At 38.9% G+C, this 27,441-nt stretch overlaps 2 protein-coding genes and 1 long non-coding RNA gene across 5 annotated transcripts in view; 2 read left to right on the forward strand and 1 right to left on the reverse strand.

Annotated features, from left to right (window-relative positions):
* Positions 1-1,877: 1,877 nt before the first annotated feature.
* Positions 1,878-14,845, reverse strand: slc10a7 (solute carrier family 10 member 7). Its single transcript, XM_052100589.1, has 12 exons — positions 14,662-14,845; positions 12,382-12,464; positions 12,041-12,177; positions 11,461-11,536; positions 10,496-10,534; positions 10,322-10,357; positions 10,070-10,153; positions 9,825-9,990; positions 9,651-9,702; positions 9,369-9,442; positions 2,942-3,087; positions 1,878-2,737 (listed from the first exon to the last, which is right to left on the reverse strand). Exons 1-12 carry the CDS (start codon positions 14,759-14,761, stop codon positions 2,720-2,722), a joined length of 1,011 nt encoding a protein of 336 aa, XP_051956549.1. The 5' UTR covers positions 14,762-14,845; the 3' UTR covers positions 1,878-2,719.
* On the forward strand, positions 3,103-9,323 carry LOC127625345 (uncharacterized). The gene is made up of 6 exons (XR_007968279.1): positions 3,103-4,394; positions 5,023-5,248; positions 5,383-6,006; positions 7,069-7,570; positions 7,929-8,698; positions 8,744-9,323. It is a non-coding gene; the product is annotated as an uncharacterized LOC127625345 (long non-coding RNA).
* A 2,898-nt stretch (positions 14,846-17,743) lies between the features above and the next one.
* The window catches only part of LOC127624747 (E3 ubiquitin-protein ligase Itchy-like), a 38,588-nt gene continuing 28,890 nt past the window's right edge, over positions 17,744-27,441 (forward strand). For 2 of the 3 annotated variants that reach the window (XM_052099607.1, XM_052099608.1), the window contains exons 1-2: positions 17,744-17,864; positions 22,478-22,567. In XM_052099607.1, the coding sequence (XP_051955567.1) occupies positions 22,498-22,567 (70 nt within the window). In that variant the 5' untranslated portion in view covers positions 17,744-17,864; positions 22,478-22,497. The remainder of the gene's footprint in view (positions 17,865-22,477; positions 22,568-27,441) is intronic. The other variant, XM_052099609.1, reaches the window with a different exon arrangement.

A 27,441-nucleotide genomic window follows, 5' to 3' on the forward strand; every position in this document is an offset into this window, starting at 1 on the left:
GTTAGAAGCTCAAACCGATGCATCTACACTCAAGTTAACCCAACAAACACACAAACACACACCTTTACATGCACAAACACAAACTACCCCATTAATCAACACACACAAAAACACTGTTCAAAGCTCATTCACGTCATCGGCTACAACCCTGTCCACAAAACCACACATTTTCACACCCGTCAATCCATCCCTGATTCCCAAACCCTCATCAGCACCCCGTCTGTCTCTCTCAGACCTCCTGCCTTCCTGGGAGCCCACAGAGGGTGCTGTCTTTTGGACCAAGAGTCAGAGAGACTCCTCCGATCTGTCTGGAGGCGTCCAACTCAAACCAACTAAATGTGCCAAATGTCCATCTGGAACTCCAGAGAAGGGAGCGGACATGCCAGAGCGTGTGCCCAGGCAGAGTGTCTCCGAGCTGGGTCTGCTGCTGGGCCTCTCTGCCGCTCTGAGCATAGTGATAGCCGTGGGTCTCAGGTACCTGCAAAGGTTTCAAAGTACAGCAAAACAGTTTCCTGGTGCTACAAGAGGAGTATGACCTTATAACACCAACAGGAAACTGAGCAAACACATACAGTGGTTAACATGAGCTTTGTTCCAAACCCTAGTGAGCTGCCTACTTAGACACCATTTTTAGGCATCATAGGTGTGCATTAGGTCTTTAATGAGTTAAATATATGACATAATTGAATTAAAAATTATGGAAATATATACAAATATTCATTTTAAGTTGTTGATTATACCTTTAGAAACACTATATTTTAATTATATTGAAAAATATTTAGATACTGTATATACAAATTTGACCCCCCCCCCCCCTCAGACAAATACAAATATGTCTAATGAGTGTCCAGTGAGGAAAAGCTTGTGCCGCACATGTGTGACTTTTAATGTAGTTGTTTATTTTAGATCATAATGGGGTTCCATTTCTGTTAGGATGCTGCCTTCTGGACATTTCAGACCGACTGCACTAAATTAAGCGAGCAACGCATTTAAAAATGCAAATTTCGGGGGCTGGGTAGCTCAGTGAGTATTGACGCTAACCACCACCCCTGGAGTCACGAGTTCAAATCCAGGGTGTGCTGAGTGACTCCAGCCAGGTCTCCTAAGCAACCAAATTGGCCCGGTTGCTAGGGAGGGTAGAGTCACATGGGGTAACATCCTCGTGGTCGCGATTAGGGGTTCTCACACTCAATGGGGCGTGTGGTGAGTTGTGCATGGATTGTGGAGAGTAGCATGTGTCTCCACATGCTACGAGTCTCCGCAGTGTCATGCACAACGAGTCACATGATAAGATGCGCGGATTGACGGTCTCAGAAGCGGAGGCAACTGAGACTCGTCCTCCGCCACCCGGATTGAGGAGAGTAACCACGCCACCACGAGGACCTACTAAGTAGTGGAAAAAGGGGATAAAAATATAAATAACCATGTATTTAAAGAGTTAAACCTGACACGATGTTTAAAAAAAACGCAGTACTCCTGCGTGAGATGTTAAAAAACCCTTAAGATATGGCACAGCTGTCGAAGACGTCCGTCTATCACATTTGTACAATTGATAAACAGCACAAGCAGACACAAAAACGTTTTCGGTGTGAACGGCCACTTAGAAGGAACTAGCGTTGGGCCAGTAATGGACTCACGTTTTGAGTCACAGACTTTAGCCTCCTGAGAGTGAAACGGCCTATAAATTGTGCTTAATAACCACAAATGTAACATTTAAATGATGTACCGACTTTTATTCTGACATCTACTGTTTAGAGGTCTTTAGAACGGTAAATCAGGGATAACTTCATTATTCTGCCTGAACTGCTATAATTTTCTATATCCATTAACATGCACATAGAACAAAAACAACCACTCTTTCACAAAATTAAGTTGTTATAAAGCCTTTAATGTGTTTAAGCTGTATTTGCTTTGGAAAGAGAAATCAATGTTAATACATTATGGATGTATTTGCATCAGTGTCTTGTATAAAATTCAAATTTGCCATGTTGTAGTCTCATGTTTTGTATCATTCACCAAAATGAGATTGCACAGAAAACCACACAGTCATTTAGAGAATGTATGACAATATTTATTGTCTTCAGTAACGTAACGTAACTTCACACAGGAAACGTGTTGGATGGCGAAAGTAAGGTCATCGCAACAGAGAATGGCAAAGTTCTCCAACAAAACAAACGAACCATAATAAAGTAAATGATGGAGAGAAGTCTCCTAGCAGGGCAATTTCACTTTAGTCTTCATGTCCACAAACACACCCAAGGTTCATCATCAGTATTAAGTTACAAACTTAATTTTGCAAAAACCAAAAGACGGTTGGAGCTCTTCCAGCAAGTCTGGCTTCGCTCTATTTAGTTATATCAATAAAACAAACAAAAATAAATCCTTTGAGAAGGTCCCAGTGCTGTCAAGAATTGAGCTAAGAAACGATTTTACACTTCATATAAAAATATACATTCAGATATCCGTTTAAAAAACGCTCATGGAATCGTTTGAAGTCATGTGTTTATCTATAGTCCCTGTAGTGAGGCACTATACAGCTATCTGAGGTCCCTGTTAGTTGTGATAAGGCACTTAATCCAATGTATCCATCCACCAAGTCCAATCCTCCCCATCCTGTGCTCAGGACAGCAGGATTGCACCTCTCTCTAGTTTGGTCTCGTTTTTCCTGGTTTGGTTTGGCACAGCAAAGTTGTTCACAGCTTCCAATTGACAGTGCGGTTCATATGGGCGTCAGGGTCTGTAAAGGAATGACTTTTTGGATTAAAACTCCCTCCCAAACCCAACACAGGCCATTATCTTCTCATTTCTAACAGCCTGTGAAAGTGTAAAATCATAGACTTAAATGATGTCAAATCCGTGAGCGAATGAACACAATTAACAAACATTTAGACAGCTGATCAGAGAGTTTGCTCTCGTCATATGTAATCACTGAATGTGCTACCTTCTGTCTCGCACTCATCCAAGTTTTAATGGAGGGCAATAGAATGCTGCCCAGCAGGATCTGAGCAGGATGATAGATCAATAGAGGGACTGATATCAATGACAGATGCTCATATCCCTCAAACACAATCTTCAGCATAGGGATACCTAGACACACACAAACACACACACACACACACACACACACACAAGTAATTAAACCAGTGTTATCAGTTAGCTAAACTAGGACACAATTAACATACTTTGAAGTGTGTATTGCATCTTTTACCAAAGGTGAGCCAATTGGTTTTGTATAGTATGGTAGAGTATCACCAAATGTGATGGATTAGGTTAGGTTTTGCTATAGTATAATGTAGTATAGTATACATATATGGAAAAATACAGTATAGTACAGCAGGTTTTGCTATAGTGTATAGTATGAAAATTCACCCTATTGCCTAAATGCATGTTATTGATCTTTTTGTGAACGGTTAAAATATGGTTATCTTTTACTCATTTGTTTTTCAATGGCTACAGCCTCATTTTAAGCAAAGACAGTGTTGCTTGTGCATTTGCTGTCAGTTTGATCATAAATACGTTGAGATCACTGCTCAGTTTCACCGATACCCGGCACTGACTCAAGCAGCACAGTGGTAGGGGTGTGTGTGTGTGTGTGTGTCCGCTGCAGACTCGCATTCAGATTTGCCTCTGTTCCGCAATGCAACGCCCATATTATCATAATCCAATCAACAACCAATGGATAAACTCAAATCCCCAATCTACAAGTGTTTCACTTGGAAATGCGTCACAATACGGAAGTCGTTTCATGCCGACTTTAAGTTCGTTTTTACTATAGTATAGGCAACGGTAAAGGATTAGGCTAAGTTTTGCTTAAGTATAGTATAGAATAGTATAGTATAACCAAATGTGAGGGATTTAGGTTGGTTTTTGCTCTAATAAAATATAGTAAATAATAGTATAGTATAGTATGGTCAATAGCGAGGGATTACATTTGTTTTTCCTATAGTATAGTAAAGCACAGTATGCCCAAAAGTAAAGGTTAAGATTAGGTTTTGCAGTGGTATAGTAATGTACAGTTTAGTATAGCATAGGAAATGGCAGGTTTGGCTCTGGTATAGTATAGTCAACTGTGAGGGATTAGGTTAGTTTTGCTCTGGTATAGTATAGTCAACTGTGAGAGATTAGGTTAGTGTTTGCTCTAGTATAGTATAGTCAACTGTGAGGGATTATTTTAGTTTTTGCTCTGGTATAGTATAGTCAACTGTGAGGGATTATGTTAGTTTTTGCTCTGGTATAGTATAGTCAACTGTGAGAGATTAGGTTAGTGTTTGCTCTGGTATAGTATAGTCAACTGTGAGGGATTAGGTTAGTTTTGCTCTGGTATAGTATAGTCGACTGTGAGAGATTACGTTAGTGTTTGCTCTGGTATAGTATAGTCGACTGTGAGGGATTAGGTTAGTGTTTGCTCTAGTATAGTATAGTCAACTGTGAGAGATTAGGTTAGTGTTTGCTCTGGTATAGTATAGTCAACTGTGAGGGATTAGGTTAGTTTTGCTCTGGTATAGTATAGTCAACTTTGAGAGATTAGGTTAGTGTTTGCTCTGGTATAGTATAGTCGAATGTGAGAGATTAGGTTAGTGTTTGCTCTGGTATAGTATAGTCAACTGTGAGGGATTAGGTTAGTGTTTGCTCTGGTATAGTATAGTCAACTGTGAGGGATTAGGTTAGTGTTTGCTCTGGTATAGTATAGTCAACTTTGAGAGATTAGGTTAGTGTTTGCTCTGGTATAGTATAGTCGAATGTGAGAGATTAGGTTAGTGTTTGCTCTGGTATAGTATAGTCAACTGTGAGGGATTAGGTTAGTGTTTGCTCTGGTATAGTATAGTCAACTGTGAGGGATTAGGTTAGTGTTTGCTCTGGTATAGTATAGTCAACTTTGAGAGATTAGGTTAGTGTTTGCTCTGGTATAGTATAGTCAACTGTGAGAGATTAGGTTAGTGTTTGCTCTGGTATAGTATAGTCAACTGTGAGAGATTAGGTTAGTTTTGCTCTGGTATAGTATAGTCAACTGTGAGAGATTAGGTTAGTGTTTGCTCTAGTATAGTATAGTCAACTGTGAGAGATTAGGTTAGTGTTTGCTCTAGTATAGTATAGTCAACTGTGAGAGATTAGGTTAGTGTTTGCTCTGGTATAGTCAACTGTGAGGGATTAGGTTAGTTTTTGCACTAGTATAGTATAGTCAACTGTGAGAGATTAGGTTAGTGTTTGCTCTGGTATAGTATAGTCAACTGTGAGAGATTAGGTTAGTGTTTGCTCTGGTATAGTATAGTCAACTGTGAGAGATTAGGTTAGTTTTTGCTCTGGTATAGTATAGTCAACTGTGAGAGATTAGGTTAGTGTTTGCTCTGGTATAGTATAGTCAACTGTGAGAGATTAGGTTAGTTTTGCTCTGGTATAGTATAGTCAACTGTGAGAGATTAGGTTAGTGTTTGCTCTGGTATAGTATAGTCAACTGTGAGAGATTAGGTTAGTTTTGCTCTGGTATAGTATAGTCAACTGTGAGAGATTAGGTTAGTGTTTGCTCTAGTATAGTATAGTCAACTGTGAGAGATTATGTTAGTGTTTGCTCTGGTATAGTATAGTCAACTGTGAGGGATTAGGTTAGTTTTTGCTCTGGTATAGTATAGTCAACTGTGAGAGATTAGGTTAGTTTTTGCTCTGGTATAGTCAACTGTGAGGGATTAGGTTAGTGTTTGCTCTAGTATAGTATAGTCAACTGTGAGAGATTAGGTTAGTGTTTGCTCTGGTATAGTCAACTGTGAGGGATTAGGTTAGTTTTTGCTCTGGTATAGTCAACTGTGAGGGATTAGGTTAGTGTTTGCTCTAGTATAGTATAGTCAACTGTGAGAGATTAGGTTAGTGTTTGCTCTGGTATAGTCAACTGTGAGGGATTAGATTAGTTTTTGCACTACTATAGTATAGTCAACTGTGAGAGATTAGGTTAGTTTTTGCTCTGGTATAGTCAACTGTGAGGGATTAGGTTAGTGTTTGCTCTGGTATAGTATAGTCAACTGTGAGATATTAGGTTAGTTTTTGCTCTGGTATAGTATAGTCAACTGTGAGAGATTAGGTTAGTGTTTGCTCTGGTATAGTATAGTCAACTGTGAGAGATTAGGTTAGTGTTTGCTCTAGTATAGTATAGTCAACTGTGAGGGATTAGGTTAGTGTTTGCTCTGGTATAGTATAGTCAACTGTGAGGGATTAGGTTAGTTTTTGCTCTGGTATAGTATAGTCAACTGTGAGAGATTAGGTTAGTGTTTGCTCTGGTATAGTATAGTCAACTGTGAGGGATTAGGTTAGTGTTTGCTCTGGTATAGTATAGTCAACTGTGAGGGATTAGGTTAGTGTTTGCTCTGGTATAGTATAGTCAACTGTGAGAGATTAGGTTAGTTTTGCTCTGGTATAGTATAGTCGACTGTGAGAGATTAGGTTTGTGTTTGCTCTGGTATAGTCAACTGTGAGGGATTAGGTTAGTTTTGCTCTGGTATAGTATAGTCAACTGTGAGAGATTAGGTTAGTGTTTGCTCTAGTATAGTATAGTCAACTGTGAGGGATTAGGTTAGTTTTGCTCTGGTATAGTATAGTCGACTGTGAGAGATTAGGTTAGTGTTTGCTCTGGTATAGTATAGTCAACTGTGAGGGATTAGGTTAGTGTTTGCTCTGGTATAGTATAGTCAACTGTGAGAGATTACGTTAGTTTTTGCTCTGGTATAGTATAGTCAACTGTGAGAGATTAGGTTAGTTTTGCTCTGGTATAGTATAGTCAACTGTGAGAGATTAGGTTTGTGTTTGCTCTGGTATAGTCAACTGTGAGAGATTAGGTTAGTGTTTGCTCTGGTATAGTATAGTCAACTGTGAGGGATTAGGTTAGTTTTTGCTCTGGTATAGTATAGTCAACTGTGAGAGATTAGGTTAGTGTTTGCTCTGGTATAGTATAGTCAACTGTGAGGGATTAGGTAAGTTTTTGCTCTGGTATAGTATAGTCAACTGTGAGAGATTAGGTTAGTTTTTGCTCTGGTATAGTCAACTGTGAGGGATTAGGTTAGTGTTTGCTCTGGTATAGTATAGGTCAACTGTGAGAGATTAGGTTAGTGTTTGCTCTGGTATAGTCAACTGTGAGGGATTAGGTTAGTGTTTGCTCTGGTATAGTATAGTCGACTGTGAGAGATTAGGTTTGTGTTTGCTCTGGTATAGTCAACTGTGAGGGATTAGGTTAGTTTTGCTCTGGTATAGTATAGTCAACTGTGAGAGATTAGGTTAGTGTTTGCTCTAGTATAGTATAGTCAACTGTGAGGGATTAGGTTAGTTTTGCTCTGGTATAGTATAGTCGACTGTGAGAGATTAGGTTAGTGTTTGCTCTGGTATAGTATAGTCAACTGTGAGGGATTAGGTTAGTGTTTGCTCTGGTATAGTATAGTCAACTGTGAGAGATTACGTTAGTTTTTGCTCTGGTATAGTATAGTCAACTGTGAGAGATTAGGTTAGTTTTGCTCTGGTATAGTATAGTCAACTGTGAGAGATTAGGTTTGTGTTTGCTCTGGTATAGTCAACTGTGAGAGATTAGGTTAGTGTTTGCTCTGGTATAGTATAGTCAACTGTGAGGGATTAGGTTAGTTTTTGCTCTGGTATAGTATAGTCAACTGTGAGAGATTAGGTTAGTGTTTGCTCTGGTATAGTATAGTCAACTGTGAGAGATTAGGTTAGTGTTTGCTCTAGTATAGTATAGTCAACTGTGAGGGATTAGGTTAGTTTTGCTCTGGTATAGTATAGTCGACTGTGAGAGATTAGGTTAGTGTTTGCTCTGGTATAGTATAGTCAACTGTGAGGGATTAGGTTAGTGTTTGCTCTGGTATAGTATAGTCAACTGTGAGAGATTACGTTAGTTTTTGCTCTGGTATAGTATAGTCAACTGTGAGCGATTAGGTTAGTTTTGCTCTGGTATAGTATAGTCAACTGTGAGAGATTAGGTTTGTGTTTGCTCTGGTATAGTCAACTGTGAGAGATTAGGTTAGTGTTTGCTCTGGTATAGTATAGTCAACTGTGAGGGATTAGGTTAGTTTTTGCTCTGGTATAGTATAGTCAACTGTGAGAGATTAGGTTAGTTTTTGCTCTGGTATAGTCAACTGTGAGGGATTAGGTTAGTGTTTGCTCTGGTATAGTATAGTCAACTGTGAGAGATTAGGTTAGTGTTTGCTCTGGTATAGTATAGTCAACTGTGAGGGATTAGGTAAGTTTTTGCTCTGGTATAGTATAGTCAACTGTGAGAGATTAGGTTAGTTTTTGCTCTGGTATAGTCAACTGTGAGGGATTAGGTAAGTTTTTGCTCTGGTATAGTATAGTCAACTGTGAGAGATTAGGTTAGTTTTTGCTCTGGTATAGTCAACTGTGAGGGATTAGGTTAGTGTTTGCTCTGGTATAGTCAACTGTGAGGGATTAGGTTAGTTTTGCTCTGGTATAGTATAGTCGACTGTGAGAGATTAGGTTAGTTTTGCTCTGGTATAGTATAGTCGACTGTGAGAGATTAGGTTTGTGTTTGCTCTGGTATAGTCAACTGTGAGGGATTAGGTTAGTTTTGCTCTGGTATAGTATAGTCAACTGTGAGAGATTAGGTTAGTGTTTGCTCTAGTATAGTATAGTCAACTGTGAGGGATTAGGTTAGTTTTGCTCTGGTATAGTATAGTCGACTGTGAGAGATTAGGTTAGTGTTTGCTCTGGTATAGTATAGTCGACTGTGAGAGATTAGGTTAGTGTTTGCTCTAGTATAGTATAGTCAACTGTGAGGGATTATTTTAGTTTTTGCTCTGGTATAGTATAGTCAACTGTGAGGGATTATGTTAGTTTTTGCTCTGGTATAGTATAGTCAACTGTGAGAGATTAGGTTAGTGTTTGCTCTGGTATAGTATAGTCAACTGTGAGGGATTAGGTTAGTTTTGCTCTGGTATAGTATAGTCGACTGTGAGAGATTAGGTTAGTGTTTGCTCTGGTATAGTATAGTCAACTGTGAGGGATTAGGTTAGTGTTTGCTCTAGTATAGTATAGTCGACTGTGAGAGATTAGGTTAGTGTTTGCTCTAGTATAGTATAGTCAGCTGTGAGGGATTAGGTTAGCTTTTACTATAGTATAGTAAAGCCTAGTATGCCCAAAAGTAAAGGTTAGGTTTTGCAATGGTATAGTAATGTACAGTTTAGTATATCATATGGCAGTTTTTGCTATAGTATAGTACAGCATAGTAATGTATACTGCAGCATAGTATAGAATAGGAATTAAAATTTCATAAAGGGAGTACATAATGTCTTAATGAAAAAATAAAATTGCTTAAAGTATGTAAGGGTTACAGCGTAGTCATTAAAAATACATGTGTGTGTTACCTAAGGTGAGGGATTTATGTGTGGCACAAAACAAGATGGCCACTGAATCGGCTGCAGTGAAACCAGAGGTCTTCCTACAAAACCACAAACAATGCTTAAAATATACAACTATCATTGTAATACATAAAAACATTTCTAAACGCAATCACATATAATAAACATATAATGTAGCCACTGTGAGCTCAATGGACCACACTCATGAAATAATGAAATTCTGTAAACTATTTTAAAGAATGGATTTATGAATAATCTCCCAATGAGTCAGAGGTGTGTGTGACTCACCTTGTAGACAAGAAAAATATCAGAGCCATGAAGCTCAACTGAATGGAAAAAACTGAAAGAGAGAAAGAAGTAGTGAAATGTAATGTATAAGAGCCCCTACCAAAATATGCCAAGTTGTTGAATACCGCAGAGTTGTTAATATGTAAATGTGAATGAACTTATGGCGTCACTCACTGATGAAGACGACGATTAGTAGACTCAGGTGGTCCAGCTCTATGTTGGGGTTGGAGAAGGTGTCACAGAAGGTGGTGTAGATGATCATGAGCAGAACCAAACTGCTCACCGTCCCGAACGGAGGCTTCCGACGGTCCAGACACTCTCTCAGAAACCTCCTGCACACCTATACACATACACCCACTTATTCACAGCTGCTTGACAGGTTTATTAAATATTATTACTGGCCATAAAAACACACACACCTGTCCAACTATGAGCGGGACGACCACAGTCATGAACAGCTGCGAGAAGATGGAGGAGAATGGAACGGAGGACGACGAGCCCAGCTACACACACACACACGTTATATCACAATTACATGAGTCATTCTACCCAACAAATCATAACTGCACAAACTCTACAACAGAGGAACAATTACTTTAAACATACATATAAACAATATTATACACACACGACATGATATTTGTGTGTGCATCAAGATGAATGTCACTCACAAACACCAGCAACAGAAGAGGAGTGACCACGATTCCCTGCAGAACAAAAAAGCACCAATCACAGCCGTCAGTCTTAAAATGAGCATCATTATTTATGTGCTTTGCATCTTCTCGTCCTCTTCTTTATCATCTCCCCCTCACTCCTGTCCTCTCTCTCCACATTATCAGACTTACCAGAAAGCTCCCAAATGCAGAATTAAAAATGGCTGCAGCCTGTAAAGAAAGAAAATAAACATAAATATATATATATATATTCAATTAATTGCAAAGTTTTTAACTAACTGCACCACATTTGTGTGTGTGTGTGTGTGTGAATAAAGTTGTGACAGTCGCGGTGGAGAGCGTTTGTAAAGTTGTGACAGTCGCGGTGGAGAGCGTTTGTAAAGTTGTGACAGTCGCGGTGGAGAGCGTTTGTAAAGTTGTGACAGTCGCGGTGGAGAGCGTTTGTAAAGTTGTGACAGTCGGTGGAGCGTTGTAAAGTTGTGACAGTCCGTGGAGAGCGTTTGTAAAGTTGTGACAGTCGCGTGGAAGCGTTGTAAAGTTGTGACAGTCGGTGGAGAGCGTTTGTAAAGTTGTGACAGTCGCGGTGGAGAGCGTTTGTAAAGTTGTGACAGTCGCGGTGGAGTGCGTTTGTAAAGTTGTGACAGTCGCGGTGGAGAGCGTTTGTAAAGTTGTGATCGTTTTTATTCAGTGTGTTTGTAAAATTGAGATTTTTGTGAGTATAAAGTTGTGACAGTTGTGTTCAAGTGCATTTGTAAAGTTAATATGGACTGTTTTTGTAAAGTTGTGATTTAAAAAATATTTGTAGTTGCGTTTAAATCTCTTTGTTAAGTTGTGATTGTTTTGATTGCGTGTGTGTCCGATTGTTGTGAGTGTTTGTAACATTGTGACAGTTGTGGGTGAGTGCGTTTGTAAAGTTGTGTTCGTAAAGTTGTAATGGAGTGTGTATGTAAACTAATGATTTAAAAAATATTTGTAAAAATGCGTTGCAATATTTTTGTCGAGTTGTTATTGTTTATATGTGAAGTTGTGATTGTTGTGGAGTGTTTGTGAAGTTGTAACTGTGTTGGTACAGTTGTGCTAGAGTGTGTTTGTAAAGCTGAAATTGTGTTTTTATAAAGCGGTTACAATCATCTTACCTCATTTCCTCCAACAGCTTTAGTCAGAATGACAGCAGAGGAGACCGGAGGAGGCATACACGCAACCGTCTGCAACCTGAGAGAGAACACACACACACACACACACACACACACACACACACACACACACACACACACACACACACACACACACACACACACACACACACACACACACCTTAATATATATGCATTACTCTACATTTAATCACATTAATATCCCTGCTTTCCACTGTATTTACACCAAACAGGGGTGAAAAGCTTGTTGCCCTTTAACTTAAAAACTGTCCCTACCCTGCTGCGTTATTATACTTTTATAATAATTAATTGTTGCACAATAATAACTCATAACGTTATGAGTATTTTCCCTCTTTAAGTTGGGTGTTTCAGGTAATTATGACAACTCCAGAAGGAACATAACCTTGTGGTCTAACACAGAAAACCTCTTAGAAACTGTTACCCAACTGAACTAACCTATAGACAGAGACTCCATTCAGACGAGTGCTGGACATTTAGAGAGAGTGTTTGTGTACGAGGAGGTTTGGAAAGATGGCAAGAAACAGAAAATATGAGCACATACCCTTTCAGAAGCCATTCGTTGATCGCTGTAAAAGATAAAACTTGGAGAAGGAGCCAAACAGCAATGGGGAAATATACTAGCGTGAACGTTTGGACGAAGAAATGCAACTTTACGTGCATTAATGCACTCGCTAGCTCCTGAAAGAGAGAATAGGACAGAAATCCTTTTTAAAACGGTCACCAACATACACACTCTTATCAATCTTATAATGGTCTATCATTTTTACATCTTGGGAGATTTTCCATGCTCACTGGAGGGTTTGTAAAGCACTACTCTTAGTAAAGCTGCTTTGGCACAATAAATATGGCTGTTCAAATAAAGTGAATTGAATCGGGTCATACCTCTGTTTTCAAAGACAAGCCGCTGTTAAAGAAAATTACTGACACAGCAATATAGGTGATTGTAAATTCTGGCCGAAGAGGACCTGAGAGAGAACAAGACAAACAGACAGATCGGGTCATAAATTAAAACGTTTACTACAGTTGAAGTCAGAAGTTTACATACACTGAGGTTGAAGTCATTAAACACATTTTTTTAACCACTCCACTGCTTTCATATTAGCTAACTATAGTTTTGGCAAGTCGTTAAGAACATCTAATTTGTGCATGACACGAGTAATGTTTCCAACGGTTGTTTACGGACCGATTGTTTCACTTTTAATTGACTATAAACTTCTGACCCACTGGAATTGTGATACATACACTAAGTTACCGGTTAACTTTTAACTTACTAAACCTTTTCTCCCCAATTTGGAATTCCCACTAGTATATCCTCGTGGTGGGCGCAGTTACTCACCTCAATCCAGGCGGTGGAGGACGAGTCTCAGTTGCCTCCGCTTCTGAAACCATCAATCCGCGCATCTTATCATGTGACTCGTTGTGCATGACACCGCAGAGACTAACAGCATGTGGAGGCTACATGCTACACTCTGCGATCCACGCACAACTTACCACACGCCCCATTGAGAGCGAGTTGTGAGGTTACCCCATGTGACTCTACCCTCCCTTAGCAACCTGGCCAATTTGGTTGCTTAGGAGACTCTCGCGACTCCAGGAGTGATAGTCAGCGTCAAAACTCGCTGAGCTACTCAGGCCCATCATAGTCTGGCTTTTTTATGGCAGTTTTGGAGCAGTGGCTTCTTCCTTGCTGAGCAGCCTTTCAGGTTATGTCGATATAGGACTAGTTTTGCTGTGGATATAGATACTCGTCGACCTGTTTCCTTCAGCATCTTCACAAGGTCCTTTGCTGTTGTTCTGGGATTGATTTGCACTTTTCACACAAACTACTTTCATATGCGTCTCCTTCCTGAGCGGTATGACAGCTGCATGGTCACATGGTGTTTATACTTGTGTACTATTGTGTGTACAGATGAACGTGGGACCTTCAGGCATTTGGAAATGGCTCCAAAGGATGAACCAGACTTATGGAGGTCCACAATTGTTTTTTTTTAGGTCTTGGCTGATTTCTTTTGATTTTCCCAAGATGCCAAGCAAAGAGGCACTGAGTTTGAAGGTAGACCTTAAAATACATCCACAGGTACACCTCCAATTCAGTACACCTCCTATCAGAAGCTAATTGATTAAAAGCTTCACATCATTTTCTGGAATTTTCCAAGCTGCTTAAAGGCACAGTTAACTTAGTGTATGTGAACTTCTGACCCACTGGAATTGTGCTATAGTCAATTAAAAGTGAAACAATCTGTCCGTAAACAACTGTTGGAAACATTACTCGTGTCATGCACAAAGTAGATTTACTAAACGACTTGTCAAAACTATAGTTTGCTAATATGAAATCTGTGGAGTGGTTAAAAAATGTGTTTAATGACTTCAACCTCAGTGTATGTAAACTTCTGACTTCAACTGTATCCATCCATCCATCTGTCTTTAAGGCTTTTTGAACTTTTAGTAAAGGCTTTGTCGAGCAAACATTCAAAGTTTGCCTTGAATATCTTTACTAGTGTCTTTCTCGGATTTGACAACTTAAATTATTGCCCAATCTCTTCACACAAACAGGAAGAACATACTCTCAAGCACACTGCTCTCTTTACCCAGTGAGGATTATTGAGATCCGGGTGTTGCAACGTGTCACTTTGCTGCTATCACAGGTAAAGACTCAATGACTACAAAACCATTTACCTGTTGGACAGACCTGTATGGACCAAATGACAAATTTGATCATCTAACCAACTACATTATTCTAAAGAACAATAACAAGTATATCATGATGGCTCTACAAATATATATATTGAAAAATGAGCTGGACGCATCATGTTAAAAAAAATGTATCCCCATCACAGACACGTCCAAATCCCTTGAAATAATTACTCACCCTTAAAATGCATCAAATGCAACAAAAATCTAAAACATTAAGCACACTCCTTCTAACAGCTCGACATTATTGCATATGCACAAATATCAAAGAAGTAACTTTACTTTGTCACATTAATGCGAGGAACCATCATCCTTATGATGACAACGACATAAAGGCGCGTCATTGCAGCTATGTTGGTTGTGTATGACAGGATAATACAAAATGAACTTCGTTATTTACGCATAGACAGATTTAAAATATTTTACAGTTACATTAACTGCCCTGAAATGTGTCCACGCGATCAATCTCACCTCCTTTCACCCCCACGGACGGCGCGAGCTTGGCGCAGGTAATCACGAGCACTATCCCGATAATGAACCATTCTTTACGCACGCGAGCGATCAGACCCATCGCCCATCAAACCGGACCCGACCCGACGCGCATCCAAAACTAACGAGCAAGCACCGAGATGAGAGCGTCTCACTCCGCACTCATTTCCGGACACATGTACGATACCGTAATGACTCGTGTTGGAGCGCACGTGCACTTGCGAATCCACGGTTTATTATTATTATTATTATTTTCATAAAGCTCATATTTTTATTAGCCAAATATCATATCCATAAATGCAAATTCGTTGCAGTTGCAATAAAATGTTTTCAACCCACCTGACCAGTTCTGGTGATGTGAATTAAAGCACATCAACTAAAACCTCAGTAAACAGTCAAAGTAAGTAAATGTTTGTATATTACTATTGCTTTGGCAATATTGTGCTATTTTACACGTCATGCCAATAAAGCTCAATTGAATTGAATTGAATTGAATTGAGTTCAGTTGACCCACATTTTAAAAACTCATTCTCTCCACAAATGTCATGTAAAAAAAAATCAAGCTCCTACAGTTAATCATTTGTGGAGCATTAAAGGGTTAGTTCTCCCAAAAATGAAAATTATCCCATAATTTTACTCACCCTCAAGCCATCCTAGGTGTTTATGACTTTCTTCTTTCAGCAAAACTCAATCGGAGTTATATTAATAAATATCCTGCTCTTCCAAGCTTTATAATGGGAGTGAATGGTACCTCAGATTTTGAAGCCCAAAAAAGCACATCCATCCATCATAAAAGTAATCCATACGGCTCCAGGGGGTTAATAAAGACCTTCTGAAGTGAAGCGATGCATTTTTGTATGAAAAATATCCATATTTATAACTTTATAAACTATAATCACTGGCCGTCCGAGTCGAGACATAGCCGTAGCGTAAGCTCCGGTGCGACATGAGGATAGAGCAAAACAAATTGCCGGTAGTGAATTATAAGTCAACAGCGAGGATTTTTAAAGAAAAATGTCGGAGGATTTTGATACAAGAGATGAGGAGATTGAGTTGTTTGCCCAGCCCTATTTGTTTGAACCGGAGTACACCAACCAGGAACTCCAGGAGATGGAGGAGGCTGCAGCAGCGGCACAAACAAGTACGGGAGACGGAGAGTTCGGGAGACGTGGACGGAGAGTACGGGAGACAATTAATAAAAGTGTGATCATTTTAAAACAAGTACATGACACTGCATCGCTTTGATTTTTCTTTGTGTTACCAACTCTCTTTCCTTATCTCTCTGATCTGTCACTTGTATCTGGATTTTTCATTTAGATAGATCATTTTATGATGAGTTTGAAAATGAGGAAGTGTTGCAAGTGCTAGGATGGATTTTTGGGGTGATTTTGCCTTTAATTTTTTTATTGACCTACAGGATTTACAATTCAAAGTTTATTACAAGGTATATGAATGACAATGAGATATCCTTGGTAGAAAAGTAAAATGTATTATACGTAATATGTAAATGCAATGTTATTTAATTCAGTAAACTTTGGTTATAAATTATTTTCATGTTAATAAACACCAGAGCATGTCACAAACACTTAATAAACGCATTTTCGTAAATATAGTTAGACTCGCTATTGTCTGCACTCAATATGGTATATTTTCAATAGTACTTACCAATGCTATCTCAGTAAAACCTTTATAAAGTAATGTAACAATTAAGGAGATAAACACAGAGGTATCTAATGGGTTTGGTCAACATACAGAGCAGAAAGTAGATTAACTTTAAGGCTAATTACATAAAGAACCACTGTGTTGTTATAGTGCTTGGAAAGTATATTCTATAGAAACAGATGTTTTTTTTTTTTTTTAAATAGATAAGTTAATAAGTTTCCACCATTAAATAAAAGCCAGATGGCCTAGGAAACAATGGTGGCGAGCTCAAAGGATGCAAAGTGTGAGTCCATTGGTGGGAGATAGTGGAATTGAAAGATTAATGGACTCAGGAAAGATAACAAACATCTTTGACATCTGGAAACCTGGACTCTGAGAGATTTCTAGCAAAAAGAAAGAGATTCTTCAACCGTTTTCCACAAAATCAACAAGAGTCAGAAAGCGTCTTTCTGATCTTTCCTCAAATTACCGTTTTAACGGCAATTTGCGCGCACTCGGATTTAAATCGCGGCTGGCTTGACCGCAGTGACCAGCACGCATATTTAAACTTATGTAAACAAATGTATAACAGTGAGGGATTTCATAAAAAAAGTACGAAAAAAGCATAACTTTATTGGTTTTTGCTACTGCCAGCTCGGGAAGATGCTCATGGAAGTTTTTTTTTTTTCTCCAACTCATTCGGGCGCCATTTTCCGCCAACGGTGAGGCGCCCAAACGAGCTCTTCTGATTGGCCAACATTCTCTGATCTCCGAACAGTGCTACTGCTGCCTCTACTGATGCACAAATCACTTTGCTCCATATTTTACACAGAGCGTGCGAAAAAGAGAGCTTGAGAATCGTAGCAGCAGATTCAATCAGTTGTAGTTATGTACTTGTGTTTGTGCTAGAAAAATAACCAAGAAAAAATATATATATATATTTGTGAGAAAATATTCCACAAGTGTGCAACTCTTATTGGATGAATTCACATACTGATTTGCGCATGAGCAAAATGTGTCCGTTACTTTTTGGTGTTTTGCACCATATTCACTGCAGCAACTGTAGCAAAAATGAGAGCGTTCGACTTTCTTAATTTGTGATTCGTAGAAAAGGATTTGTGCACCTGCAATGAAGAGTTTGAGAAGGTGTAACTGTTGTGTTGTGTTAGTGGGAGAGAAAAAAAGTAAAAAAAAATTCTCTGTGACTTCAAATTTAATACACATGTGTGGCTAATCTCTACAACTACAAATACTGTCACAGGCGCTCGGTTGTTTTGCACCAAAAATATTTTCATTTATTCATATTTAGTTCTGAGCCATCAAGAGCCTCTCGTGGAAGGGCACATTTATGTCTCAGTGCAACATACTGGAGTGAATGGGCTGATTCCAGAACAGTGTCTTTGGCTGACGTCAGTTGTGACGTATTGCCGTGAAGATGGCGGAAGTTCATTCCTGATCTGAACCGAGTCGCACCGTGATTCTCTAATAACTATTTCAGGACTGTACGGTTTCACGTTTCACATCGGACCCGCCGACAGATTCGGGTAAGTGATGAATAGCTGGTTCAGAAATGTAGCTATGATACAGATTACTGTCTGTATATGAGTGTATGTCTATCTGTGCTGTTCCTCATATTGTCACTCAAACATGCTGACAGGTTGATCAATCACTTTGACTGTTCAAATCGCTTTAAATCAACTTAGATTTGACCTTGAGAGCCATTGGGAATCAATACCATCAGTATGAAGCAGTGTTGAGTGTAATGAATTACAAAGTAATTAATTACTGTTATTAAATGAGTTAATTGAAAAAAAGTAAAGTAGGGGATTACTCTTACTTTTTTAGTAATTTAATTAGTTACTTCTGATTTAATTGTGTTAAATACTGTATAAACTATATAAAACAATAATGAATTTAAAATGAAAATGTAAAGTCTAATGTTAAAATATATGTTTTGTAATTTAACGCCGCCCCTTTAAATTCTTTGGCCAGTTCATGAATAATTAATTAGATTTTATGTGATTTATTTGAAAGAATTAAAAGAACAGTTTCGTGTCTATCCTTGTCATTTTCATCTGGTCGAGGTTGATGAGGGTTTTAGAAAGTAACTAGTAATAAGTAATGCGATTACTTTCCGACAGAGTAATTAGTACAGTATTCTAATTACACTGTAGATGTAATTAGTAGTTGGTAGTTAGCTACTTTTTTAGAGTATCTTACAAACACTGGTCTATTTAATAGTTTATTGATCAAGCGACCAGTTCCTGTTGAGTGTTAAGACTGTTCCGCTCATGTTTGGGATTGTTGCTATTTTTGCTTTCAGCTGTTATGATCATTTGAATGTTTCCCAGCTGAACAGGTCTGTCCTGATCAAAGCTCCTAGATATTTACCAGGGTAAACACAGTATTTCCAATATACCTTACTAACTGCATTTACTGTTACTATTGTAAAATCGCAGGAAATTCATGTTTTCATCATTGTGAGAAGCTTTTGGAATCTGTTTTGTTTATTGTTTTGATGACAGCGGTCGTTATGGAAATTCACCATGGTTACATAAAGGGACATTCCAGGCTCAATACAAATGAATCCCAATCAACAGCATTTGTGACAATGTTGATTACAACAACAAATAACCTTTCTTTAAATAAAAGCAAATATCTGGGTTACAATGAGGCACCTACAATGGAAGTGAATGGGGGCCAGTCCATAAACGTTAAAGTCGTCTCTGTTTCAAAAGTACAGCCAAAAAACGTAAACAATATGTGTGTAAACATGATTTTACCGTGATAAAATCTAATTTTACAACTTCGTCGTCATGATGACGTACCGTTGCAACCCCTTAAATCCTAAAATGAGCGTAAAAACACTGAAATAAATAACTTTATATCTCAAATAATACACAAGATTTAACAGAAGTGCTTTCACAAAATTATAAGCTTCACATTTCTGCCTTTTAAACCCTCCAAAAATTGGCCCCCATTCACTGTAAGTGCCTCACTGTAACCTGTAACTATTTTATTTTATTTATTTTTTAAAGAAAAGGAGGGACACGTTGAAATAATTGTTGTGGTAATCAACATTTTGCATATATAAAAAATAGCGCATGTGGAGGCTTCATGCTATTCTCCGTGGCATCCACACACAACTCGCCATGCGCCCCACCGAGAGCGAACCACATTATAGCGACTACGAGGAGGTTAACCCAACTTGACTCTACCCCCCCTAGCAACCGGGCCAATTGGTTGCTTAGGAAGCCTGACTGGAGATATAACGCTCTGGATTCAAACTCCCGACTTCAAGGGTGGTAGTCAGCGTCAATAATTGCTGAGCTCATTTCGTGGGCTTTGTTGGCCGTGGCTCTCTAATTGGTGCCGCTTTCCTTTGCTAGGTCTGTAGTTGTTCAACAGGAATTCTGATTAAAGGGATAATTCACCCCCCAAAATATAATTCTTTAACATTTACTCACCCTCATGCCATCCCAGATGTGTATGACTTTCTTTCTTCTGCAGAACACAAATCAGGTTTTTAGAAGAATATCTCAGCTCTGTAGGTCCATACAATGCAAGTGAATGGTGACCAGCACTTTAAAGCTCAAAAAGCACAAACAGTTGGATCAGATGTAATCCATACGACTCCAGTGGTTAAATGAATGTCTTCTAAAGCGATACGATCACTTTGGGTGAAAAACAGATCAATATTTAGGTGCTTTTCACATAATTGTTTACTTCTGGTCAGTCTCCAATATGTAGCCATGAGGGGAACTACATCACACCGCCTCTTGCGTGACAAGCGCGTTTGAGTGTTTAAATAAAATCAAAGCCTATGAAGCTTGTGGACGGCGCTCTGTTGTAAACAAACCGATCTGCACTTCCAGGTTGTATTGTGTCAGTTCTCAGCCATTTGAGAGCAACCGGAAGTAAACAAATATAGTGAAAAGGACTTAAATATTGACCTGTTTCTCACCCAAAGCGATCGTATCACTTTAGAAGACATCCGTTTAACCACATGAGTCGTATGGATTACTTTTATGCTGACTTTATGTGCTTTTTGGAGCTTAAAAGTTCTGGCCACCATTCACTTGCATTGTAAGGACCGACAGAGCTAGAATATTCTTTTAAAAATCTTCATTTGTGTTCTGCTGAAAAAAGAAAGTCGTGCATATTTGGGATGGCATGAAGGTGAGTAAATGATGAGAGAATTCTCATTTTTGGGTGAACTGTCCCTTTTAAAGTAGATTTTTTTTTAATAATGAAGTGCTGGCAGTGTACATGTGCAAGACCGATCCTGCCGTCTTGACCGCAATTAATTAATTCTGTAAATTAAAAATAGATCTGGCAAAAATGGAAACCGCATGGCTGGAGATCTGTCATGACCTTTGAACTAGGAGCTCGTCACTGTAATTAAAAGAATGTTTCGCCCTTGTGGTTGTCTGTGTCTGTGACGTCTCTGGGTTCGGCCTGTAGTGTTATTAAGGCTCGACACACGATCAGTGATGAATAATTTACTCCGAGTTGAGCTCCAGTGAAAGTTTGTCAGATCTCTGGCAGATAGCTCTTCCTCTTTCTCTCTGTCATGGTAAGGTTTAGGGTTACGGTCATGGTAAGGTTTAGGGTTACGGTCATGGTAAGGTTTGGGTTACGGTCATGGTAAGGTTTAGGGTTACGGTCATGGTAAGGTTTAGGGTTACGGTCATGGTAAGGTTTAGGGTTACGGTCATGGTAATGTTTAGGGTTACTGTCATGGTAAGGTTTAGGGTTACGGTCATGGTAAGGTTTAGGGTTACGGTCATGGTAATATTTAGGGTTACGGTCATGGTAATGTTTAGGGTTACTGTCATGGTAAGGTTTAGGGTAACGGTCATGGTAAGGTTTAGGGTTACGGTCATGGTAAGGTTTAGGGTTACGGTCATGGTAAGGTTTAGGGTTACGGTCATGGTAAGGTTTAGGGTTACGGTCATGGTAAGGTTTAGGGTTACTGTCATGGTAAGGTTTAGGGTTACTGTCATGGTAAGGTTTAGGGTTACGGTCATGGTAAGGTTTAGGGTTACGGTCATGGTAAGGTTTAGGGTTACGGTCATGGTAAGGTTTAGGGTTACGGTCATGGTAATGTTTAGGGTTACGGTCATGGTAAGGTTTAGGGTTACGGTCATGGTAATGTTTAGGGTTACGGTCATGGTAAGGTTTAGGGTTACGGTCATGGTAATGTTTAGGGTTACGGTCATGGTAAGGTTTAGGGTTACTGTCATGGTAATGTTTAGGGTTACTGTCATGGTAAGGTTTAGGGTTACGGTCATGGTAAGGTTTAGGGTTACGGTCATGGTAATGTTTAGGGTTACTGTCATGGTAAGGTTTAGGGTTACGGTCATGGTAAGGTTTAGGGTTACTGTCATGGTAAGGTTTGGGTTACGGTCATGGTAAGGTTTAGGGTTACTGTCATGGTAAGGTTTAGGGTTACGGTCATGGTAAGGTTTAGGGTTACTGTCATGGTAAGGTTTAGGGTTACGGTCATGGTAAGGTTTAGGGTTACGGTCATGGTAAGGTTTAGGGTTACGGTCATGGTAAGGTTTAGGGTTACGGTCATGGTAAGGTTTAGGGTTACGGTCATGGTAAGGTTTAGGGTTACGGTCATGGTAAGGTTTAGGGTTACGGTCATGGTAAGGTTTAGGGTTACGGTCATGGTAAGGTTTAGGGTAACGGTCATGGTAAGGTTTAGGGTTACGGTCATGGTAAGGTTTAGGGTTACTGTCATGGTAAGGTTTAGGGTTACGGTCATGGTAAGGTTTAGGGTTACGGTCATGGTAAGGTTTAGGGTAACGGTCATGGTAAGGTTTAGGGTTACTGTCATGGTAAGGTTTAGGGTTACGGTCATGGTAAGGTTTAGGGTTACTGTCATGGTAAGGATTGGGGTTACGGTCATGGTAAGGTTTAGGGTTACGGTCATGGTAAGGTTTAGGGTTACGGTCATGGTAATGTTTAGGGTTACTGTCATGGTAAGGATTGGGGTTAGGACTGTCCACAAGCTTCAGTGACGTTTGATACATTCTCCATTTTTATCTTTCCCAGATTCCTCTCACATCCTCTATTGTGTTGTACTGTTGTAGTTGGGTCTTTGTTTGCTACATTTGCTAAAGTTTCCTCATGTTTTTTTTTTTGGCAGGTCTCAGATCCGCTCATGTCATGGCCAGCAGTGTAGCTAAAGCGGGCCTTGCTAATGGCATCTCCATGAAATCACAGCTTCAGATCATGGGTATGTTTCCTCTCTGTGTGTTTGCATAGGTGTCTGCCTATGTTTTATCTGAGACTGTGCCGGTCTTCCTGATCATCTCGTTGTCTGATTGATGGTCTTCCCAACTCCTTAGTACATTTCAATAATATTTAATAATAAACTCTAATAGTGCCACGCTCTAAATGAGTAACAGAAGAACAGTTCCCTAGTGGAAAATGCAGCTTAAGCTGGTAGCTGTGTTTTGGACATGGTAGCTGGTCATTAGCTGGTCTAGCAGGGAGACCAACTTAGACCAGCTACCAGCTTATCATACCAGCTCAAGGTTGTCAAGCTGGTTTTTGGAACATGGTAGCTGGTCGACCAGCTCATGACCACCTTGGACCAGCTCATGACCACCTTGGATCTTTTTAGGACCAGCTTGGACCAGCTAAGGTCTAGCTTGAACCAGCTACCATGTTCCAAATCTCAGCTACCAGCTTAAGCTGGATTTTCCACTAGGGAATTTTAGAGGTGTCAGAGGGTTCACATGTGTGACCTAAGGTCAAATCCAGCTTGCAGTAAAATGAGAACTAAGAAATTCAAAATAAAGAACGTCATTTTGGTAAGAAAGCACATAACATGGTAGCTGGTTATTAGCTGGTCCAAACTGGGAGACCAGCTTAGACCAGCTTCCAGCTTGTCATACCAGTTCAAGGTGGTCAAGCTGGTTTTTGGAACATGGTAGCTGGTCGACCAGCTCATGACCAGCTTGGACCAGCTAAGGACCAGCTTGAACCAGCAATCATGTTCCAAAACACGGCTGCCATCTTAAGCTGGTTTTTCCAACAGGGAATTGTGGAGGTGTCATGTGTGACCTAAGTTCAAATCCAGCTTGCAGTAAAATGAGATGTTTTGTTTTCTAAAGTTCCATTACATGTTGATCATACTAAAAATGGCTAATTAAATGAATTCATGAACTTCAATCAATTGAAAACAATACAATTACTTTTCAACATACCATTGTATTAGTTTTTATCAAAATAAGTTACTGCAGATCCTCGCAGCACAATCCAAATTTGTTTTTGTTTTGGTGTCAAATACAGCGCTGCACAATGAAATGAAGTATTAATGAAAGCATTGATGAACATTTGTATTCATACAACAGCACTCTTGCTTGTGAGATATTGCATATATAATAACATTTCTATAATTTGATTTATTATTATTTAATTAAGACTACATTGGAGATTACATTTTACTATACAGTAGTAATATATTGCTTTCGCAATTTCTTCATATTCACACTTCTGGTTAAATGAAGCTGTTATTTTGGCGGCAGGCCGAATGAAGGACTTTTGGTTTGTATGTTTTGTTGTATGACGACAGCGTCCCACATCTGGCTAAGTAGTTTGCTATGGCTTAATGTGCTTATAAAACCACTAAAGGCTGCAATTACATTGTATAAATATAAAGTCTGCATGTGCTGCATGCTTCACTGGAAATGAGTGCTCTGCTGTTTGATGATTATGATGAGGTATCAGTGAATGAACAGCCAGATTCACACATTCTTTTTGAAGTGTGCAGCACATGCAGACTTTTTATTTATTTAAATCTCAACCATATGTGGTTTAATCATATCATGATTTTACTTATATTCATTGTGCATTCAATGTATCCCAAGCACTGAGGAAGCACAACAGAGTTCAGGAATCTTTTAACTTGATACAATATCCTATAAATGTGGCGTTTATGACGCCGATTACCAGTGAGGCGCTCTAAACGCGTCCATCTGAGGCATGCTCATGTACATGGAGCGACAATTAAAAATAGGGCAGATGGAACGCAAGGACGTGTACTGTGAGAACTGGACACTTTGACGAAACCGATGTCAACTGTAGGCTTGTTCAGTGATATTAAAACAATGTGGAGCTCTTAAGCCACTTTTTGGATTGTCCAATCAATGCTTTATTCATCTGCCACAATAATGCAATTTATTTTAAATATTTTTTTCACATCAATCTACACTCCATACCCCATAATGTCAAAAACAAAAAACTAGATTTTTGATAGCATTGCAAATTTATTAAAAAGAAAAAACTGAAATATGACGTTGACATAAGTTTTCAGACCCTTTGCTCTGACACTTGAAATTTAGCTCAGGTGCATCTAGTGTTGTCACGATACTAGAATTTCTAACTTCGATACGATACCTTGAAAAATATCGATATTCGATACCATTTTCGATACCACAGAGAAAAAAACTGCCACAATATTAAGAGGGTAGAACTGTCTAGAACATGACAATGAGGTATATTTTACATGAACAAAATGTCCTGAGGTATTGCACTTGTTCAAAAGCCTCTCAGATTGCCATACATTCAAAAACCAATAAAGTGCAAGTAAATAAAAGTGCAATCTTTTGTATTTCCAAGTCAAATCAAATCCAATCTCAATGTCAACAAAAGAAACTTAAACGTCAAGGGGGGTTGGGGTTGACTAGCTTTCATAAGGTCTCTCGCTTCTCCCTCTCTGCCGTGCACGCGCTTATGTATGTTGTGTGCGCGCTATCTATGTTATGCGTGCAGTATGTTCTGTCTCGCGACGTGCGCTATAGATTCCGGAGATTTGAACTAAATTGCGGGCATCAGGGAGAAGCTATCAATATGCGGGAGACTCCAGGAACTTCCGGAGACTTGGGATGTCTGGCTTCATATCAAAAATATTTCCAGATAGCACTCCTGCTGTGTTCTTTATCAAACAAAACTGGTCGCTGGGCGCGCATGCACTCGCTATCTTTACATTCACTTCACTTTTGCTATTTAACCAGAGCGTAATGAGAGGAGTGCGAGTGTGTGTGGTGTTTGTCAACGCGCCTTTGGAGAGAAGTGAAAGTGACAGCTCGGCTAGTATCGATACTTAGAGAAATTAGTATTGGTACCGTTCAGATATTTCAGTATCGATATTTATCGAAATATCGATATTTTTGACAACACTAGGTGCATCCCATTTCTCTGGATTATCTTTAAGATGTTAATCAATAAACCAATATATCTGTCTACCTCTTTAATGTAGTTTGTTTCTTTAGTTTTATATACATTTTAAAAACTGCAGGTCAAATGAGTATGTCTGTTATAAGTTGCACAGCAAAATAAAATAAAAGCAATTTGTGCCATTGTGCTGAATGGCAGGACGTATTAAATAGAGCCTGACCGATATGGGGGGGAAATTCACGGATTGCCGATATTGTGGCTGATATAGTACGTTTTTGAGCTGGAATGAAAACAGACCTTTTCTATGTGGATTGTGCAACGATATGACTATGCAAAGATACTCAGAAGGCTGCTTTCTGAAACAAATTAAAAGAATATTTGACATTATTATTATACATTGTCAACAAATTCTAGAAATGAACACAGAGAAAAAGAATAAATAAAAATTCAATAAATAGCCAGTACTGTTTGTTCAGTATCAGTCAGTTCCAGACCATTTAAATAAAGAATAAATACAAATAAATTAAATAACTAAATAAACGTCAGTTGTACTGTTTAGTATCAGCTGACTTTTTTAATACTGCTAGTCAATTAGAGGCAGGTTGTAAAACAAGAAGCATTTACACCTGCCGAGTCAAGAGATACACAGCGGCAGCTTTGTTACACCTTATTCTGCTATACAAGTTCAGGGGAAACTTTCAACGGTGGAGAACCAGACTTTTAAATATTACATTTTGAAATTGAATAGTTTGGTTGAAGGGGTACCAAACTGCGAATCTTGAACAAAACACTTTGGTGAATACATGTTTACACATTAGCGTCCACTCAGCTGACAAGCAATGAAAGTAGCTACAAGATTAGCTAGTTCGCTATAAGCTCGTTGTCACGGAGAGCAAAAGTTGAACCAGCATTGCATCTCACCAACTAGGTAACAACGTAGCGTGAAATCAACACTCAACAGACACAATCCACCACCGCACCATTATCTGTTGAGCTGCAAAAAGATGCTCTGATGTTTACCTTTCAATCTGCAACATTACTGCCTACACTGACAAACTATAGCTAGCAAACAGATGCGATAAACATGATTGTCAGGGACTGGGTTAACGTTATATTAGTTATATTGCAAAGGGAGAATTATGGGGTCATTGTTTATTAACTTTCCAATATGTATTTCACAAACTAGTTAGCAACTTACCAAGAAGGCACCGCTTAACTCCACACCGCTAAAGTCCGCCCTGTCTGCAGAGCCACGTCAGCTCAGCTCTGTAAACAATGGAGTCAGATCATTCTCTGCTGGACAAACTACGTTATGACACCAATTCTAGCATTGTTTTCTGCATTATATGCTCTGAAAAAAGTTTTCATATCGGTAAACATATATACAGCGATACGACGTTTTGGTGAAAGGCTAATATTGGCTGATAATTTTGGAAAGTGATTCAAAACATCAGAAAAAATTATAAAAGTTCCTTTTTTATTTAAAACGATGTCCAAAGTAAGGGTAGACCTGTCATGTTCATTGCAATGAAACAACTGTCAATATACTGTCTATCTATTTCTTAAAAATAATATTCGATGTATTTTATCTACACCGCTTCGTTTTTCATTCCAAGCAGAAAATAAGGCTTCTCTCTTTTTAGTTGAACATTAAGAGTTTGCTTTGATTCTGAAACAAACTCCATATTTGTTTGTTTGGTTGAAGTCTATCACTTTTGTAATATTATGCAATTTATGCAAAATGATGCCTCATTTGCATATTTTTAAATAGTAAAGGGGTAACATTTCAATACTAAAAATAAATATTGTTTATGTATTTTCATACAGTCTATTGACCTGTAGGCCTGCCCTTGGTTTACTACTGTAATATTTAGTGGTCATGACTGTACGTGAGGTCACTGAGTTTTAACCCTGATTACATGCGTG

The sequence above is a fragment of the Xyrauchen texanus genome, chromosome 31 (assembly GCF_025860055.1).
Source record: "Xyrauchen texanus isolate HMW12.3.18 chromosome 31, RBS_HiC_50CHRs, whole genome shotgun sequence".
Classification (NCBI taxonomy): Eukaryota; Metazoa; Chordata; class Actinopteri; order Cypriniformes; family Catostomidae; genus Xyrauchen; species Xyrauchen texanus.

Coding starts and splice junctions, on each gene's coding strand:
- slc10a7 (XM_052100589.1), bottom strand. CDS start 14,761: ATGGGTCTGATCGCTCGCGTGCGTAAAGAATGGTTCATTATCGGGATA. Junction 10,154..10,321: donor CTCTTCTGTTGCTGGTGTTT/GTGAGTGACATT, acceptor GTGTGTGTGTAG/CTGGGCTCGTCGTCCTCCGT. Junction 3,088..9,368: donor ACATAAATCCCTCACCTTAG/GTAACACACACA, acceptor GTGTGTGTCTAG/GTATCCCTATGCTGAAGATT.